This window comes from Aphelocoma coerulescens, chromosome 23 (assembly GCF_041296385.1).
Source record: "Aphelocoma coerulescens isolate FSJ_1873_10779 chromosome 23, UR_Acoe_1.0, whole genome shotgun sequence".
In the NCBI taxonomy this organism is placed as follows: Eukaryota; Metazoa; Chordata; class Aves; order Passeriformes; family Corvidae; genus Aphelocoma; species Aphelocoma coerulescens.
The window spans coordinates 7,637,461-7,650,766 of NC_091036.1; the positions used below are offsets into that span (position 1 = coordinate 7,637,461).

The 13,306-nt window shown below is 59.1% G+C and overlaps 1 protein-coding gene across 1 annotated transcript; it reads right to left on the minus strand.

Annotated features, from left to right (window-relative positions):
- Positions 1–145: 145 nt before the first annotated feature.
- On the minus strand, positions 146–7,218 carry TENT5B (terminal nucleotidyltransferase 5B). The gene is made up of 3 exons (XM_069035955.1): positions 6,781–7,218; positions 1,763–2,814; positions 146–1,450 (listed from the first exon to the last, which is right to left on the minus strand). The coding sequence occupies exons 1-2, from the start codon at positions 6,958–6,960 to the stop codon at positions 1,795–1,797; spliced, it is 1,200 nt and encodes a 399-aa protein (XP_068892056.1). The 5' UTR covers positions 6,961–7,218; the 3' UTR covers positions 146–1,450; positions 1,763–1,794.
- Between the last annotated feature and the right edge of the window lie 6,088 nt (positions 7,219–13,306).

Genomic DNA, 13,306 nt, shown 5'->3' on the forward strand with positions numbered 1-13,306 from the left:
TGCCACTCCTCCAGCTCCGAGTGGGGAGGGAGCAGAGCTGGACCAAGCTCAGCTGGGCTCGTCCATGTCAGGTGCAAGAGCCACCCCCACCCTTACTCCCCATCCGCATTGCCCCTACCCCAAGAAAGGTACCAATCTGGCTATGCACATTCCAAGGATCTAGTCTTTATTTCAATCTGCCCGGCTGTTACAGTTTTGTCACAAAAACAAAAAAAAAAAAACCAAAAAACCACAAGTTAGTAAAGATACTCGAGTACGTCAGCCTCGGAGGAAGCACCAGGAAGCCGTGGTGTTCCCGGAGCAGCATCCCTAGGGAATGCCTGCTGCCTGCCCGCCTCTCCCTCCCTGCACGGGGAAATCAGAGACGTCTCGCGAGCACAGCAATCCAGGCACCTCCGTGAAAAACTTTTGTGCTCCGGACACCCAACAACTTCAAAGCCACTTTGGACTGAGAGAGCCAAACCCTCACAACACCAGAGGGTCTGTTTAGAAGACTTTTTTTTTTAAGGCCAACTAACTTCATCCCCCCACCCCAGGCTCCATTTCTAGCTAGAGAATGAATTTCAAATGCTATCAGTGGCTCACACAGGGAATCACAGAGCTGCTTGGGAATTGGCTGCTTTGGAGATAAGACCTGCCCAAGGGAGGGTCTCCAGCATGGAAGAGGTCTGTCCACCTCCTTGGAGGACACAGCAACGGCTGGAAATGACTGACCAGTGACCTGGCTGGTTTGTGCTTCAAAGGACAAGCCTCACCTTCCCCAACAGCCCAGCTGGCCTCTGGCTCTGTGCATTAAAACCACACTGCATGCCAAAAAAAAAAAAAAAAAAAAAAATTCGGAAGAGCAGCATTTCAAATTCCCCTAGAAAATACAGGATCAGGTATGGCAGCCTGGGGCAGGCTCCTGGACAAATCATCTGCCTCGTCATTTAGGAACTCAACTATATTTTGGCACTGCAGACTTGGGAGCTTGAAGAAACTCGTGTGTAGGACCCTGCTGCCTTTTCTCCAGCAAGCTCTGCACAGCTTTTTCCTCCATGCACTCCCCCCTCCCTGGTGTTCCCAGTTTCAGGCTTTTCCACGTAGCCATTCCAATCCCCCCTGCGTTGTGCAGCCCCTCTTTGGCAGCTCTCTGCTCCAGCTGGTCCTTCACAGGCAGCAAGTCATGCCCAAACCCTCAGTGACACAGAACCTGCTCTGGCCTCAGCCAGGATAAGAAATGATCTTGCGACCCTCCCCACCCACGACAGAAACATTTTCCTCTTCAGACATTCCCCACTCAAGCTCTGGGCCATCAGCCCCCGCAAAAAAATAATAAAGGTTTACAGTACAGTTGTGTTTATATTGTTACAGGCACTTAAACAGGATTCTTTGGTCCTTCAAAGGAATTAGCCACTCTGGCTTCTCTCGGCAGAAACCACAAGTTTGCACACCCATAACACCTCCTGCACTAAAAAAAAAAAACAAACCACAATTCAGATCCATTTCAGGGCAGTGCAGCTCTACCTTAGCGTAATTCTACAGTCTCCCCTCACACACCCCCCCACCCCATTGCCTCCAGAATTCCATAAGGAGTCATTTCCATAACACTGCACTTCCCATCACAGTGTACAGCAGACAGGTCTCGTTCCAACAACCCCAGGAACGAGACACTCGAGCAAGAGTCCAGGGAAGTTTCCTTTTGATGCAGTTCTAGGAAGGTTGGTAGGTTTTAGTTTTTCCCCCCTCCCCTCCCTCCCAACCCCCCAAGGCAGGGAAATACCTTGGAGGACAGACCCTGGAGTTTGTCCTGGCTCAGTTACAGGGAAGCCACGTGGGGTAAGACTGATTGCAAGGCAGGAAGGGCTGCACGTGGGTCACGTAGTAGTTGAAGTTAATTTCACTGACATAAGGGGCTGGCTGGTAGTAGCAGGTAACGTTTGTGACCGTGGGGATGATGTTCTGCTCAGCCAGGACCCTCACGGCCAGCATGGCAATGAGGTTCAGGGTCTGCCTCCTCTCGTGTCCCATGAGGCAGACTGTGCTCTCATTGACCACCCTGTGCAGGGTCATCAAATAGTCATATCTGTTGCTCTCCATGCCCACAAAGTGGCTCTGGAGGTAACACTCCAGCTTCCTCAGCTGCTCGCTGATGTCAGAGAAGTCTATGAAAAACCTGGAGCACATGTACCTCTGCAGTGCCTTCATATCCACTTCCGACTTGGGCTTGAAGCCCCTCACCAGGAGGTTGCAGTACTTGAGGAGCCCCCCGCCCCGGATCTCCTCGGGGTTCCTGGTGGCGATGACCCTGTTGCGCAGGTGGTCCATGGCCTCCTCGAAGTCCCCGTACATGCTCTCCCCAGTGACCGTGGGGTGGAAGTTCTCGGCCATGGGGTTCTCCGAGCACTCCCCGAAGAGCAGGAGCGAGTCCAGGATGATCTGGAAGGAGTCCACGCTGAACTCGAACTGGCGCCGCAGAGAGTCCACGAATTTGAGCTCCACGTTCTTGCCGCTGTTGTTGGAGAGCGAGATGAGGCTCCAGCGGTCGGTCTCGTTGCACACCTTCACCAGCTTCTGCACATAGGCCTCCTTCAGGGTCATGGGGGTGATCTTGTCCTTGTTGACACCTTCGGGGAGGAAGTCGAGCAGGCAATCCATGACCACATCTTTAACCTGCTGGAAAACGTCTTCGGTCTTCAGATCCACGCCAAAAATGAGGTCCAGGTCCTTGTACCCCAAGCCACTGTCCTGGTGTAGGATGTGACTGGCTGCTGAGCCGTTCAACCTGACGTTGTGGACTGTGATTCCTTTCTTCTCCAGGCGGCTACGGACAACCTGAGACAGAGAGAGAGTCAGTGAGAGGCAAGGAGGGATTCTTGGAGCAGCCTGGGGACAGCAGGATTCACTCCCAGCGCTTATGTGGGTCACTCCAGTGCAAGACAGTAAAATAAAAAGCTAATCCATTGGAAATAGGTCACTTTGGAAAGCATCCCGAGTCCTGCCAGCAGCTGGGGGTGGCTCTCCTTTACTTATTCCCTGGCATTAGAGAGATCTGACTGCACATGATCAGCGGTTCTGCTTCCAGTGCAGTGTCTGCTCTCCCTGCCTTCCCCACACACTGACCTGGAGAGCTTTCCTGACCCCATTTTTTTGGGGTGGTCTCTGCCCTCTTCATCCCCTCCCAGTTCCAGTGACCAAGCCAAGACCAGCCGACCCCAAACTGACCCCAAATAGGAGGTGGCAGCCCAATCTGCAGCAGTCCCCATGGCTTTAATCAGGGTGGCTCACTCCTTTTAACCATCCCCTTCGGCCTGTCAAGATTCATTAAAGGCAAATCAAGATGCCAGAGCAGCTCAAAAGCCCCAGCCAGGCGTATGCAAGTTCATGTCCCAACTAGTAAGTGTATCCTAACAATTTCCAGTGTGTCAGAGCTTCGTGCTGAGCTTGGCGTGCTATCAAGCACAAGAGGCAGCTTTCATCTTACGGGTGTTACTCCGGTGATTTTAATGCTGCCTGCTCAGTGCTGGCACACCCAGCAGCCCCTCCAAAGCTTTGTTCATTTACAGGGAAGCTGAATCACCTGCCTGATTACTTAACAAGCAGGAGGCTAAAATAACCCCCAAGACCATAAAATAAACTATCTGGACACCAGCTTATAATTTGAGTTTAACTCAGCTCAAAGATCCCAGGAATATTGGGTTTGCACCTTCCAGCAGAAGCTCTTCCCACCTCTCATCCTGCTTACATGTTCCCCTCCAGCCATTTCCCATTCTCCTGGGAGTCCCAACCAGCCAGCCTGGAGCAAGGCTGTGGCTTGAAAGAGCCAAAGCTTGGGACACAAATGGACAAACTGGATCACTAAGAGCCAGTCTGGCTGGGCCCTTCAGCCCAGTGAGCCTGCCCTAGTTTGAGAGGCCCCATGAACTCTGCATTTTGGCTGCCCAAAGTGTGAATTTTAATTCAAAGCTGTGTCAGAAGGGCCAAACCCTCTTGGCCAACATGGGCCTGAGCCGTTCTGAGGCAGATCAGAAGCCCTGCAGTCCTGGTCTTAGCAGCTGTAAAACTGCCCCTCCATGGGTTTTGTTTGGAAGGAAGAACACACAAAAGGTCAGGGACTGCAGCATGAAACCCTCGTCACATCCCAGACCCTCGGTGACCCAGCCAAGGGCCACCAGCAAGTTCTGCTGCCTTCACAAAAACATCTCAGAGCAAACCCACTGATGTTTGCACACCTGGGGGGCTGTTCAGGCTCACAAGGCAGCTTCCCTGGTGGTGCTTCCCCTCTCTCCCTGACATGAGCCATCCCTGCTCCAGCTGGGAATGCAGCCGGGCTCAGCGCCAAGCCCGTGGTGACAGTCACATGTCAGGCAACAGTTAACCAGGGAACCATCCACCACTGCAAGCCCCAAGTCCCCACCAGCACAGCCAGTCCAGCCAGTGAGAGAAGTTGTTTTCCAAGGCAGAGAGTTTGAAAAAATTAATCTGCTCCTAGAAGACACACAGGGTTTTTCCCCCAAACTGAACAAACATCACTCAGGTGACCCAGGGGAGCTCCTGGTCTCATTTGTTGCCAGCTGGAGTCACTCACCCGGGGCACGGCTCCAGCACTGCTCGTGGAGTTAAAGAATTTTGTGCTCTCAGGCTTAGAGAGACGAAATATAGGTCACAAAGTGTTAGATGCAGAGCTGGGCCCAGTGCTTGGAGAAGATCTCATTCCAGATTAATTTTCTAACCCCAAAGAACATCTGCTTAACCCCTTTCTAGGCATGGCTCAGGACCTACAGCACTCCAGACCCACAAGCTCCAAGCTTACTCGAGTTCCCCAGGTCTGTCCGTGTGAGACGTATTCAGAAAACAGGGGAAAAACCCAAATTGCTGGAGTCAGCTTTGTCCCAAATCATCCCAGAAATCTCGAACCTGCAGAGCAGCAGGGAGCAGAGCACTTTGCCATTCCCTGGGAGCTCCCACCCACCAACCTCCACACCTGGAGCTCATCCCTCCTGGCTGCAGGCAGTGGGTTCAGGGCTGCATTTTTCCCCAGAGGGTTGGATATTTCCAGGGTTAGGCAGTGGCTGACCTGCTTCCCAAAACAGCAGCTCACCTTCCGTGTGGTTGGGATAATTGACTCTGACAGCCAGGCAGGAGCAAATCCTGCTGCGTCCTGACCTGCTGCTTCCCACCTCCCACAACAACAACAACAGGATAAATAACTGCCTTTTGGGTTACTTGTTCCAGCTTAGTCAGCCCTAAACACAGGGTCTGCCCTCACGGCCGGGCACAATTACAGCCCTCGGTTATCCCGTGTTTGAAGCTGCTGCTGGCAGCATCCTTTTGAGCAGCCCCGACACCGGATCGCCGCAGCCTCGTGGAACCAGAGAGGGATAACTGCTGGAATATTTGATGCTGCTCAGTGCTGTGGTGCTGCCACAGACAAGGGCAGCGTCCTGCCTGCAGCTCTCGTCTGTCATTCAGCTCGAAGCTCGAGCAGCCAGAGCCCAGCGCTTCTGCCCCCGACAGATGCGGCAGGAACTCGAGGAACTCCAAACCAGCCTTTCAAATGTCACCTTTCCGTCTCTCAAACTTAACTTTAACTATTTCTCAAGCAGCTGAGGCCCCAAAATCCCGGTTATTGTGAAAGCCAGTTGGGTTTTAGCGCCGTGAATAGGCTTTTTAATTAGAAGCCAACATGCCCGATTTTACATTTGATGAGTCATTACTGAGGAATGAAGTCGCCTCCCAAATATGAATATGCATCAGCTCATTCGAGCTACATTGTTAGTTTAATATTAAACACAGTTATTACTTGATGGCTAAACTAACAGGAGCTCGTGAAGAAGCCAAAGTCTCGGGCAGGCTCTGGAGGACTCAGTCAGTGGTGCCCAGAAATCAAAGGACATGGACATTTGATCCGGCCTTTGAATTAATAACTCTGCCTCTTCCAACACGAGCCCAACATGTCCACCAGCACGAAGCCATTTCGTACTCCAAAAAAAGCCACTTTAGCCCTGGCCACACACATTTCACTGCTTTTTAGGGCAACAAATTAACTCAAAAAGAGGCGGAACAACGTAAGAGGGGAGGAAGCTAAGCAGGATCTATGGCACAAGCTGCAGCAGCTCCGGGGATGGGGCATGCATTTCAAAGGCATGGGAGCTTTTCAGGAGGGGCCTCAAGCTTTAGACATTCCTGTTGTGGCTGTTGGCAAGGGCCAGCCCCACCAAGACCCCCAGGACTGGGAAGTGGAGCCAGCTGAGCACACAGCATGCCCAGAACGATGGGGGCCAGTCCCCCCAAAACTTTTAACTCCCCCTGGCGCAACCAGGCCAGGCTGGACAGGACTGGGAGCAACCTGCTCTAGTGGAAGGTGCCCCTGCCCATAGCAGGGTGCTGGAACAAGATGCTTTCCCCGAATTCCAAGCCTGCCAGAAGTCAAGCAGCATTTGGACAACGCTTTGAGACACACAGGGGGATTTCTGGGGGTGTCCTGTGCAGAGCCATGGCTGGACTCCTTGTGGGTCCACTCCAGCTGAGGGTATTCAAGGATCTTTAAGGTCCCTTCCAACCCGAACCATTCAAAGGCTCTGCGCTCCCCGCGGCGGACCCGCACCGGCCGCTCTGCCCCGGGCCCGGCGGGGGGAGGCCGAGGGTGCCCGGCCGGGCTGGCTCGGGGCCCGACGGGCCGCTTATCGCCGCCTCAGCACTTTTATTTTCTCCCTGACCCCCGCTGGAGCGGGGCAGAGTCGAACGGGGCGACGGAGCACGGCCCGCGCCCCCCTGCAGCCCCCCAGCCCCGGCGCTCACCTGGACGATGGTGCGGGGCCGCACCGACAGCGTGGGGAAGTTGCCGCGGCCGTGGATGGGCACGGCCTCCCCCAGGATCTGGTCCAGGCGCTGCACCTGCTCCCACGTCAGGACGCTGAAGCGGCTCCCGCGCTGCTCCGCGCCGCCCGGAGCGGCCCCCGCCGCCGCCGCCACCAGCATCGCCCCCGCCGAACGCCGCCGGAAAAGGAGCCGCGCACCCGGAAACCAGCCGGAAGTGCCGGGTGGGGAGGGGAAGCGGGAGGAAAATTTAAAAATAGGGGGAAAAGAAAAAAAAAAAAAAAAAAACAAAAAAAAAAAAACCCAACCCCCAAGTGGCGCCGGCGAGGGGCGGCTGCGCGGGGCGCGGCGGGAGCGCGGTCGGTGCCCGCAGGGACTCGCACAGAACCGGCCCCGGCCGCCCCCCGCCCGCCACCGGCTCCGCCGAGCGCTGCGCCCGCCCGCCCCCCGCCGCGCCTTATATAGGCCCGCGCCGCGCCCCATTGGCCCGGCCCCCCGCCAATCCCGGCCCGAGCGGCGGCTCAGGGGGAGGAGCGCGGCTGGAGCGCGGACCAATCGGAGCGGCCATGGGGAAGGGGCGGGGCGAGGGGCGGGGCGGGCCCGGGGCAGCTCCGCCCCCGCGGCGCGCGGGAATCCCGGCCGGACACGCGGGACACGCGGGAATCCCGGCCGGACACGCGGGACACGCGGGACACGCGGGAAGGGGACGGCCCGGGTGCGCCCGGGGACCCCCTTGGTGCCCCTTGAGACCCCACCGATGTCCCACTGAGGTCCTCTGGGGTCCCACTGTTCACACTGATGCCACACTGGTGCCCTTTGATGTGCTGCTGGTTCCCTTTGGTGCCCCGTTGATGCCCTTTGACACAGCGTTGGTACCCTTCGATATCCCATTGATATCCCATCGATGCCCACTGATGCCCCATGATCTGATTCCCACTGATGCCCTACAATCTGATGCCCCGTTGATGCCCAACAGCCTGGTACTCCACTGACTCTCCATGGACTGAGGCCCCATTGATACCCATGATCTGATGCCCCAGTGATGCCCCATTTATACCCTGGTGCCCCACAGATGTTCTGTGGTCTGATGCCCACCGATGCCCATTGATGCCCTGCAGGCTGGTGTCCCGTTGATTCTCCATGGAATGATGCCCCATGGTCTGACACCCCACAGATACCCCGTGGCCTGTCACTCCACAGCTCAGTGTCCCCATCCTGGCACCCCCTGCTCCCCCAGGCCCCTGGTCCTGGCCAGAAGTGTCCCAGGGCCCCCCTGTGCCAGCTCTGGCACCCAGCAGACACAGGGTCACACCCTGGGGTGATGGAGCTGCGGGAGTTCAGACCCGGCCCCTAAATCCCTGCACATGGCCCTGCTCTCAGCCGAGCCACCACCTCCTCCTGGAGCCAGACGTGTCTCCGGCCTCTGGCCGCCCATTTCCTTCCATCCCAACAATTCCCACCCCTTTGCAGAGCTCATTTCCCCGCAGCGTTTCACCCTGCAGACATTTCCAGCAGGCCCTTCTCGGCCAAGCCGGTGCCTGGTGCCCCGAGGTCCCAGGGATGGACAGATGCAAGTCCAGCATCTGCAGTGGCCACTCCCATATCCCCTGTTCCTGCTTGGTGCCTGGATCCATCCTTAGAAGCCACAAGCCCTGCTGGGAGATGAGACAGTGCTGATTTATTTTCACACCCTCCTCACAGGGTTTTATTGCAAGAACTCCTCTGGAAGCTCCTGAACATCCACCCTGGGACTTTTCACCTCAGGGAAGGCGCTGCAGAGGTCTTCCAAGATGCAAAGTCTGTCTCCCAAGCCAAGGCCTCTGCCATATCCCAAGGGTTTGCTGCTGGAAGCTGGAGTTGGCTGCAGGAAGAGGAACAGGGGGAAGTGGGGTGTTCAGGAGCATCCGCAGCCGGGGTTGGAGGGGAGAGAAGGGAAGTGGTGTCCCGAGCCCAGATTCCCTCTGAAATCCTCCCCATTCCCTGATGCACCGGCAGCCCGAGTGGTTCCCAGGGGGCTGGAGTCCCCTCCACCGGGGTCCCCACGTGGGGATGCCCCTCGTGCCGTGGTGCTCCGCTCCCGGGCATCGCGTGACTACACCAGGCTTCTCCATTGGGATTAAAAGCTGCTCCTGGTTACTCCCGTGAGGCTCTGACCTGGGGCACAGGACAGTGCTGTGGAAAGTGATTTTCCAAGGAACTTGATTATAAAATCAGGCAGCTGCCTCTCATTGCAAAACCCTTTTGATGCTGCTGGCAAAACATACTGGATCAGGAAGGGTTTCCCAAGGGGCTGAGAGCCTAAAGGGCTTTAGGGATCAGGACCAATCCCGCTGGGGGGATTCAGGAAGGGCTGCTCGGGGCCTGAGGAACTCCCAGCCGCGACAGCCCTGGGTGGTGGGTCAGGAATCAGACGTGGAGATGGGACGGACAAGGCGCTGCGGATGCTTCTGGGATGAGCTGGGATGGACTCTGGTGCCGCCCGGGCCGAGGGGGACAGAGGTGCTGCTGGCTCCGGAGGAAACATCGGCCCACTGGAAAGAGCTGACGCGCTCCGGCCGGACTGGCTGAGCCGCTCGTTAACGTCCATCACCGAGCGATTGTCCCAAAGAGCCGCGGGCGGCGAACCCGGCTCTGGGAATGGCAGCCGGGCCGTTTCCTTCCAGCTCAGCGAGGGCCAGCCCGGGCTTTATTCGTTTGTTTTGTTGGCAATTAAGGAATAATCACCGTCTTGGGGTGAAACCCGGGCGGATCCTGCCTCCCGGGGGTGGCACGAGGGTGGCAGAGCCCCTTTGGAGATGTGCGGGTGGGACAGGGGCTGGGCAGGGGTGCGGCGCCTCGGGATGCCGTGACCCCGCTTGCCCCGCGGATCTGGGGCCGGCAGCATCCCGGGGCTGCCCGGCGGACACGGCTTCGTCCCACTGGGAAATCAGCCGGGGTGGAGCCGGAGCGCGCCCCGGCGTGTGCGTGGGGAGGAGCGGGGGCACCGCACGCCGGGGGCAGGGGAAGGAGCCGGGGCAGCCGGGAGGGCGGACGGGGGGCAAAGGCGGAACCTCCCCGCCTGAGCTGAGCCCCCCGGGGCGCTGGGGACCTTCGGCAGCCCCCCGTGGCCGTGGCGGGCTGGTCAGTGGGGAACGGGGGGGGGAAAGGGCTGGAAGAGCTGCGGGAGTGGGTCAATGGGTGAAAGTCTCTTCAGCCTGGAGGTGAAGAGACCTCGGGCACTCCGTGACCCGCGTGGGACCGGCTCCGTCCCACTCGGCATTGAGCAGGGCGTGTGCCAACTCCTTGAGCAAGCAGGAGGGACCAAGCCCTTCTCCCGGAGCCACCAACGTCACCCAGCGTCGCCTCGGGGGAGCAGCACGGCGGTGTCGGGGTGGGGGCTCCCCGGCAGCGCCCTGGCACCGCCACCGCGCTCACGTCAGCCGTGTCCCGGCTGTCCCCGTGCCCGCTGCAGCTGTCACCGAGCGTGCACTGCCTGTTCCATGCCCGCAGCGGCCAGGCTGTGCACGGCTGCCCCTCGCACACGCAGAGCTGTCCCCAGGCGGACACAAACTGTCCCCAGGCAGGTTCCAGCCGTCCCCAGGCATTTCCCTGCCGTCCCCATGCACAAAAGCCGCCGTCGCCAGGCAAACACCCGCTGTCCCCTGCACACCTGCTGCTGTCCCCACACACTCGTCACCGTCCCCACGCCCACGCTGCCATCCCCACGCACATGCCCATGTCCACGTGCCCGCTGTGGGTTTAGGAGGTGGAGTCCTTCTCCATGGCTGTGTCCAAATCCTCCCTCGGCAAACAGTTCCTGGACACCTCCCAGTCACTTGAGTTCACTGTCCAGCCCCGGTCAGTCCCACACGGCCCATCCTGAAGGTGCCACCACTGCTTGCTGTCCCCAGACCCTCCCCACTGGTGACCCGTGTCCCTGGGGCTGTGCCACCGGCTGCTGTGCTGGCTGCAGTTGTCCCAAGAGGTGTTTTCCCCATGCTGGCCACAGCAAGGCTGGATTTGGCACAGGGACATTGTGAGCACCCACTGCACTGCATGACGGGTGTCACTCTCTGCTGTCACTCTCTGATCTCAGCCTGGGGTCCCTGTGTCACCACCCTGGGCCCCCAGACTCGGCCACATCCCATCCTGGAAGGGATGATGAGTGATGCCGCTGGAGAGGGGCCACCTGGGAGGCCCTGAGATGAAAGGGAGCGCAGGGTGTCATTAGTGCAGGTGACACAGAGCTGGGGAATGGCACCTGTCACCTCCCCCGGCTGCTGCAAAATGCTGCCCGGGGAGTGGGGGGGACACGGCACCGCCAGGCTGCGGGGACAAGGACACAGCACCGACGTGGGCTGTCTTGAATCTCCCCTGGGTTGTCACTGGCTGGGGACATCCCTTTCCCCAGGCATCATGACCTGTGTGTCCCCAGGCTCGGTGGCTTCCCGGGGACACCACATGCTGTTTTTCTTGGCATGACTTGTGCCTTTACAGCTGTGGCAGGGGATGACCCATCTCAGTGCCACAAATTTGGGCCTGGCAGGGAGTGCAGATGCTCCCTTTGCTTTGGGCTTTTGGGCCTCGGGTGACATCTCAGTGCAGCTGCAGGTGGTGGCAGCTCCAGGACACCCTGTCCCATTGCTGGGCCAGCCTCTCCTCTTGGGAAAGCCGGAGCTCTGCTGAGCTGAGGCTGCTGAGCCTGGAGTCAGTGACTCGAGGAGGGATTTCATGGCTTTTTGAGGGCTTTTGGTCCTTGCTGGGGCCATGGGGACGTTCACTCCCCTCCTGCCCCACCACACAGAGGGAAACTGAGGCATGGGAAAGCCCATCTCCTGGCTGGGGCAGCAGCTCTTTAATGCTCACGAATGGGGGGCTGTGGAAGGGGCATAAACACCACGGCACATACGTGCAAGGACAAGGTCATCCTGCTCAGAGCCCCTTTTCTCCCTGTCCTTGGTGCCACCACCACGGTCCAAACATGCTTTGGGAGGGAGAGGGGGATGTGGGGCACGGGGGGCTCACACACAGGGAAAAGACATCACTGCCAGGACCGGAGTGTCGGGGGGGGACACGCTGGGGCCCATCCACCTCCCGGCCTCAGCACTGCGTGTGCTTTGGCAGTGGCTCAGCGGTGACAGCCCAGCCCTGGAGGGATCATCAGTCCTCCCTCATTAAAAAAGTTACTCACCCTTTAAGACAGAAACAAGAATATCCTGGAAATGCCTCGGTTTGGGGAGTTCTCGCTCGAAAGGTATGACTGAAATTAGGCTGCAAGTGACGCTCTCCAGCACGTGGGCAGCTGAGTTACCCGGGCACTGCCCGGGGCTGCCGCGCTCCCGCTGCCCCTCCGTGTCCGGGATGGGCAGTGTCCGGCACCTCTCGTGCTCCCACCCCTCCAACTGGAGTGGCAAAGCCGCTGCTCTCCCCCGGTGAGGATGGAGCCGTGGCCTGGCTTTGCCTGTTCCTGCCAAACCCTCTTGGTTTGGTGTCCCCCTGGCCTGGGGACAAACCAGCCCAGGCCCCGCGTGGGATGCAAGGGTGGCACCCACCGAACCGGCACCGCTATGGCCCCCATGGCATCGCCTGCCCCACATCCCCGGCCACCTCATCCTGCCCAGGGACCCCTCGGGTCACCCCTGCAGTGGGGTGACCCAGCCGAGTCCCGCCCCAGGCCAGGGGGACCCCGGGGTTCAGGTATTTCGGGCAGGTGAGCAAGGCGAGCGCTGACGCGCTGCGGGATGCCCGGGGGCTGAGTCACGGCTCCCGGCTCAGGGCTGTAATTTGCAGCCACGAAACACATTCCCACTGCAATTCCTCAAAGCGGGGGACTCCGGCCGCCCCGGGACACCCCCGGCCCTGGAGCGGGGAGTGGAAGGAGGTGCCAGTGCTGCTGCGGCTGGAAGGTGGATCCCGGGGGGTTTTGGTGCCGCTCCTGACCCGGGCACTGCCTTGAGCCTCTCCCCTCTCCGCAGTCCCGGGATGCTGCTGGGAACTGTCTCCTTTATGAGGGCTCAGCCCCAGCCGCGGCTCCTGGGGAAATCCAGGAAGAAAATCACGGGGCTCAGATGTCCCCAAGACCCCTCCCCTGGGGATGGAACCTTTGTCCCCCCCAAGCCCTGCTGCAGTGCCAGGACAAGGCAGGTGCTGCCCCTTTCTCCCTGGGGACAACGCACCGGGCTCGGGATGGGCAGAGCTGTGCTGGGACATCCGGCGGCATCCCGGGGCTGCGCCGGGGAGATCCATCCCCTGGAAAAGGATCCATCTCCCGCGGGACCCTCCCCAAACACCCTCAACCGGTGCCGCCCCAGGGAGGGATTTGGGAGCCCGGGCTCTGCTGAGCCTCTGTCTTTGCCAAAGCTCGGAACAGCTAAAAATGTCCCCTGGGATGGGGCTCCAGGTGTCCCCGAGCCGCGGCAGGAGGCTGAGAGGCAAACTCTCCATCCCAGCGATGGGGACGAAGTCTCACGGCCACCTCGTTCCTCTGGGACAGCCGGGACTGTGTGGCAGCAGTAGGAGTCCGAACAGC